General features: G+C 37.1%; 1 protein-coding gene across 1 annotated transcript in view; it reads left to right on the forward strand.

Moving 5' to 3' along the window:
• The window catches only part of LOC105549483, a 71,189-nt gene that overhangs the window by 26,023 nt on the left and 38,593 nt on the right, over positions 1-6,573 (forward strand). Inside the window, exon 4 of the mRNA XM_011994064.1 lies at positions 5,593-5,694. Coding sequence (XP_011849454.1) covers positions 5,593-5,694 — 102 coding nt within the window. The remainder of the gene's footprint in view (positions 1-5,592; positions 5,695-6,573) is intronic.

A 6,573-nucleotide genomic window follows, 5' to 3' on the forward strand; every position in this document is an offset into this window, starting at 1 on the left:
TCAAAAGATAGCTGTGTCTTACATTTGGAAAGATACAAAAACTGAACATACTGGCAGGCAGTATTGCTTGGTCTCAGTGGATTTATGGAGATAAATAGATACAGAAAGTTATTTCTAAATAAGACCAAAATATCCTTTTCTTAAGCAGTGACAGGTAAAGAGATTCTCTTAGTTAACCTTGAATTGTGTTGCCCTTGACTGAGAGTTTTATGGTGGGGATGGTAGTGGTGATAAACTTCTTTGAAATTTGTCCACTTATAGTAACCTTTGTGGTAGCTGTCACAGACAACTTCATCCTCACAGACCTTGAAATTACTATAAAACTAACAGAACAGAGGAGAAACAAAGGACCTGAATAATTGGATGCTTAGAAAATTGTTCTGTGTTTTCATAACAGGTGAAAAAGAACAGTGTTAGAAGCACTTAAATATTCTATGTAAGGAACACTGCCTGAGTTTATATTGCAATTTTTAAGTATCATTCACTGTTTAAAAACTGGCATATTGTAAGTCATATTTTAAAGACAAATAGAAAACTTATATTTTCAAGATGGATATAAAGCTTAACCTTATCAAAATTACAAAATTTAAAGCCTATGATTGAAAAATGTTAATGCATAGATTTAAATATTGGTCATCACTTTAGATGTCTTTCAAAGTAGATTGTCTCTTAAATATTTAGCTGAACAAACTTTGAACATGTTGTAGAGTTTGTGCTCAAGGTGAAGTTTCCTGGGGTGATGGATAGTTTATAATATGGATAACAAAAACTTCTTATTTTAAGAAATTTGGAAAATGTTTAGGCAAAACTAGAAAATATTACTGATAATTCTACCACTCAGAATGTACCACTATCAGAATTTTGTATCTTTCCAGTCCTTTGCTCATCTCTTTTCTCCTACGTTTGTATGTGTTTCCTCTCCCTTACAAAATCAGATTTGTTTTTGTAATCTGCTTTCTCACTCAACAATATTGTAGATCCGTGTCAGAAGTTACTCCTCTACAGTGCCTTCAGTTACTGTGTGCTTTGTGTTGGATGACTGTACCATCAAGTCAGTCATGTTTCTTGGTACTGAATATATAGCGGGGGGAGGGTGTGTGTGTGTGTTTGTGTGTGTATATGTGTGTTTTTCTGTCTTAACTAATGTTTTAGACATCAATAGGTAGAGCTAAATCCTTAAAACCTTCCAAGTGGTGGCTTTCAGTTCTCATTACTGAATTGCTTTCTAGAGATGGAACAAATTATATTGTATGGAAACTCTTTTTCTGAGATGAAGCCTTGCTCTTGTCATCCAGGCTGGAGTGCAATGGCGTGAACTTGGCTCACTGCAACCTCCATCTCCCAGGCTCGAGCAATTCTCCTGCCTCAGCCTCCCAAGTAGCTGGGATTACAGGCACCTGCCACCATTCCTGGCTAATTTTTGCATTTTTAGTAGAGAACGGATTTCACCATGTTTTCCAGGCAGGTCTCGAACTCCTGACCTCAGGTGATCTGCCCGCCTCGGCCTCCCGAAGTGCTGGGATTACAGGCATGAGCCACCATACCTGGACTTTTTTTCTTCTTGGTACCAGCTTTTATTTATCAGATTGGTAAAAATGTTAGAAAGTGTGCAATGAAATGGGCATTCTCACAGTCATGGCAGAAAGTATAATTATCTTTGACTTTCTAGAAAGTAGTTTGGCTTTCTAGAAACTTGCCTGAACTCTCCCTGTTTAGACAGGATGAATTCTGACTACCCCAAGGTGGCCAGCCTTGTCCCTGTGATTCCAGATCTCCCAGAAAGAGAGGTCTAGTCTCAGGGAAAACCCAGATTTGCTTGGCTTAGCTCACCTGACAGCTAATCACTGGAAATGGGGTGGGCTGGTAGAGTCCTTTGGTCAGGTTTTGTGTTGAGACAGAGGTGGGAAGATGGAATGGAGGTAGCAAAACTGGCCTCAATGGAACTAAGTAAGTTAACATAGAATGACAAAGGAATGTTTCTTCCAAGGAAGAAATTCTAGGGAAGCAAGGAAAGTGGAAGGGAAGGCAGCAGTTCTCAAAGTTTTGGGGTCAGGATTCCTTTATACTCTTAAAAATATATTGAGGGCCCAAGGAGCTTTGGTGTATGTGGGGTATATCAATTGGTATTTATCACTAGAAATTAAATCAGGAATATTTATTCTTTAAAAGCTCACCGTATGTTAAAAATGCTTTTATGAAAAAAATTTCTAAGCCCACAGCAGTATATTTTTTGAAAATTTCTTTGATGTTTGGTATGTCATTTGTGTCTGCATCAATTTGTTGTGTGATATTTGCTTGAAAAAATGTGAACAAAGGCCAATCTCATACAGCTAGCCATTTTAGATCATTGTGGATATTTCTTTTTTTTTCGAGATGGGGTCTTGCCCTGTCGCCCAGCCTGGAATGCAGTGGTGTGATCACGGCTCACTGCAGCCTCAGTCTCCGGGGACTCAGGTGATCCTCCCACCTCAGCCTCCAGAGTAGTTGGGACTACAGGTGTGTACCACTACACCTGGCTAATTTTTTGTAGAGACAGGGTTTTGCCATGTTGTCTTGGCTTCTTTTTTGATACTCTATCAAAACCTGTTTTTTCTTGAACTTTGGATCTTTTTTTACCCTGGCATGATATTATAACATCATGCACTGGTCATTTTGAAAATAATGGTTCACTGAGATCTTCTATATGTTGATACATTTGATTATACAGTATCAAAATACATTCATCAATATCACCATCAACCTCAGAATACTTTTGGAAAGCGATGGTGGATATAAGTTTTCTAAAATTCTAATTTTTTGGTCAAAACCTTGAATTTTATTATTACCAGTTTTATTTTTGAATTTTATTATGGCCTGTCTGTTGTTTTTCTTGAAATGACAGAATCTCATTTTTTGAGAAAATGTCTCCCAAAACCCAAGTTGAAATAACATTTTTTGTCAGTCATCCTTTGAAGTAAAAATGATATTCCATTAAAGTGGTTAATTCACTTCATGACTTAGTCACATGAGGGTTTTTTCTCAGGCAGTCTGTAGGAATGCTCATGTATACTTCCCGTTTCCTCACTTGAAATATTAAAAAGATATATTCAAGGATTAAGATGTAAAATTTTCACTGCTTCATCATAGACATTCTTTTTATTTTTGAGATAGGGCCTTGTTCTGTCACACAGGCTGAAGTACAGTAGCATGATCACAGCTCACTGTAGCCTCAACCTTCTAGGCTCAATCCTCCTGCCTCAGCTTTCCAATTAACTTGGACTACAGGCATACAACCACCATGTCCAGCTAATTTTTGTATTTTTTGTAGAGATGGGGTTTCGCCATGTTGGCCAGGCTGGTCTCAAACTCTTGACCTCAGGTGATATGACCGCCTTGGCCTTCCAAACTGCTGGAATTATAGGTGTGAGCCACCATGCCCAGCCCACCCTTCCTTTTTAAACCTTTCCCGTGCATAGGGAAGAATACCATGTCTACTAGTAGTTTGGTGTTACTGCCTTTGTTTGTGCTAAAGTACCAGCATTTTTACCCACCATTGTATTTACACACTTACAGCAAATGTCACCATGTTAGTATTCCTGTGAAAATAGTTTGGACCTGAGGGTTTGAGGGCCGCACTTTGGGAACCATTGAAATAGGTACTTAAATGTACTATGTATCATATCTTTTCATCTACAAAGTTTTTAAAAACTTGATTTCAGTTAATTTTTTTTTGTAATTTTAAAAATACGGTTTTGAGAGGTTTCAGTCCAGAGCAACAACACATATTTTATTTTGCTTATGTTGAAGTTTACTAGACAAATACTAACCTAATAGAAGCAGGTCCTAAATCTAGTTGCAGTTTCTTTAGCCAAAAAAAAAAAAAAAAAAAAAAAAAACCAAACTGAAAACGTAAAAATGGTCCATATGGTGTATTCTCAATGTATGCTGAAGAATTTGAAGAAGAAAATGCAATACTCAGTAACTGGTGTTCTTTAAGAATAGGATTAATTCTGAAGAGTTTCTTTTAGCCTATAAAGAGATTTGGGACACTGTAAGAGAGGAATGAAAAGAATGAGAATAGTAAAATAAACCATTATTGAAGAGATACACTGTTACTGATGTCCTTCAATACAACTTGTTTTTCTTTTTCTTTTTCTTTTTCTTTTTCTTTTTTTTTCTTTCTTTCTTTTTTTTTTTTAGACAGAGCCTTGCTGTGTCACCAGGCTGGAGTACAGTGGCATGATCTTAGCTAACTGCAACCTCCGCCTCCCAGGTTCAGGTGATACCCCTACCTCAGCCTCCTAAGTAGATGGGACTACAAGCACCCTCCACCATGCCTGGCTAACTGTTTTTATTTTATTAGAGACAGGGTTTCATCATGTTGGCCAGGATGGTCTCAATTTCCTGACCCCATGATCCACCCACCTCGGCCTTCCAAAGAGCCAGCATTACAGGCATGAGCCACCATGCCCAGCCAGCTTTAAAAAAATTTAAAAGAACCTTTGGTAAATATTTGGTTTCTGTGGCTTCAGCTGTATTTCAGATTACAGTTTTCAAAGCAGTGTTTCCTAAAGTTGTTTGTGTGAAATTGTTTTCCATGACTTGATCCTGGTTCTTCTGAAGCTAATATATAATAATGGATCCTCCTCAATTTGTAATAGAAAACAGTACAAAGTAACAGAGTAAATGTTAGTGGGTGAAAGCACATAATGCTTAGTCCATTCACTTTTTAAAAAATCACATGTAAATGTGTTCTGAAAATATATGTATAGTAATGGCTTTTCTTGGTATTACTTGGTTTGTGTGATAGAATAAAATGTTAGAATTTTATGGTGTTTGAATTAGTTGTCGATTGCTCTGTAACAAATTTAGCAGCTTAAAACAACAAACATTATCTCACAGTTTCTGTGGGTCAGGATTCTGTGCAGTTTACCTTGAGTTCACTGGTTTGGCCTCTTACTAGGCAGTGAAGGTGTTGGTGGCGGCAGTGATCATCATGAGGCAGGATAGGGAGAGAATCCTTCTCCAAGCTCACTCGTGTAGATGTTGGCAGGATTCATCTCAGGCTGTTGGACTGGGCCTCCGTTTCTAGATGGCCATTGGTTGGAGGCCTTTTACAATACCTTGCCATGTGGGCCTCTCCATAGGGCACCTCATCACATGGCAACTGGCTTCCATCAGAGGGAGCAATGGAAAGAGCAGGAGAAGGGTGACCAAAGCAGGCATCGTAGTCTCCTTGTAGCCTAATCTCAGAAGTGATGTTATTACTTTTGCTGTATTTGGTTTGTTAGAAGTGAGTCACTAGGTCCAGGAGTGGGAATTTTACAAGGGTGTGAATGGCAGGAGGTGAGGGTGATCAGGGCCATTTAGAGGCTGCCTGCCAGTGTTGAAGAAAATTGTTGACTTCTATGAGCTGTAGCAGCAGACAGTGCTATGTAAAGAATGGCTGTCTCAGAAGTCCAGTTCCTCACGTGGGTTTACGTGTGTTGCCTTTTTCCCACATGTGTTTTGTTTACATCCATGGTCATCTTGCCATTTAATGGTGTGGTTTAATTGCATATTTGGGTTAGTCTGTATGTAAATGTTTAACATAGGTGTCTCTGTGTTAAACAGGAATCCTATTCATCTTCTTCACCGATATGGTTTGTGGACTCTGATGAGCCAAATCTGATGTCAGTTCTAGAACGTCTAGAAGATACTAAGAACAACAATTTGGTGAGGAAAGAAGCCAAGCTATTTTCTCTTTTCCTCATGAACATGATATTTAGAAATTAAATGTTAAGTGATAATATTATATAAAAGCATGATTAGTAACTATAATCTTAGAGGAATTAAAGTCTGGGTATTTTAAGTCCTCCAAATCTTATGTGCTACCTGGTAAATAAGGTAGTATTTATTATTTCCCACATGTATAACCTTAGTTTAGATTAGGAATTCGGGAATTCTTTTACCCTGAATTCTAACCATTAAGCTAAGCAAGCATTTTGAGTAGAGACCACTAGCCAAGGTGGGAAGTAGAAAAAAGACCAAGGTAGAAGTGAAGGAAGAGATGGGGAAAATGACACCAGAACTAGTGGGAAGGAATTGTCTTTTCTTTCACAGGTCTGTAAGTCTGCAGTAAAAGTCAAAGGTATCCAAATAGAAAGTTTTATTTTTGTTTTTAGTATATAAAGAAGTATAACTTTCTATGTTGCAAAAATTTTACAAACTTTTTTTATTATAAAACTCGTAAGTAACCATTGTTGAGAAAATTAGTAAAATACAGAAAAGAAAAAAGAAAACAAATTAAAGTATCCCATAATTTCTCTACCTAATATAGCCACTGTTGACATGATGGCTATTTTCCACCAATATATATATATTTTTTGCTAGTAAAATACATAACCCTTATACATATGTTTAAATAGTTGAGATCATAATCTCTATAGTTTTATATTCTTTTAAAAAGCATTTATTGTATTTTCCCATGATGTCATAGTCTTTATAGAAAAATAACAATCATTGTTTTCAGTTGACATGATTGTTTACCTAAAAATATCCAAAGGAACCAACTGAGAAAAACAATTTTTAAGATTACTGGTTAAAAGCTCTGTT

Source organism: Mandrillus leucophaeus, unplaced genomic scaffold, assembly GCF_000951045.1.
Source record: "Mandrillus leucophaeus isolate KB7577 unplaced genomic scaffold, Mleu.le_1.0 Scaffold1116, whole genome shotgun sequence".
Classification (NCBI taxonomy): domain Eukaryota; kingdom Metazoa; phylum Chordata; class Mammalia; order Primates; family Cercopithecidae; genus Mandrillus; species Mandrillus leucophaeus.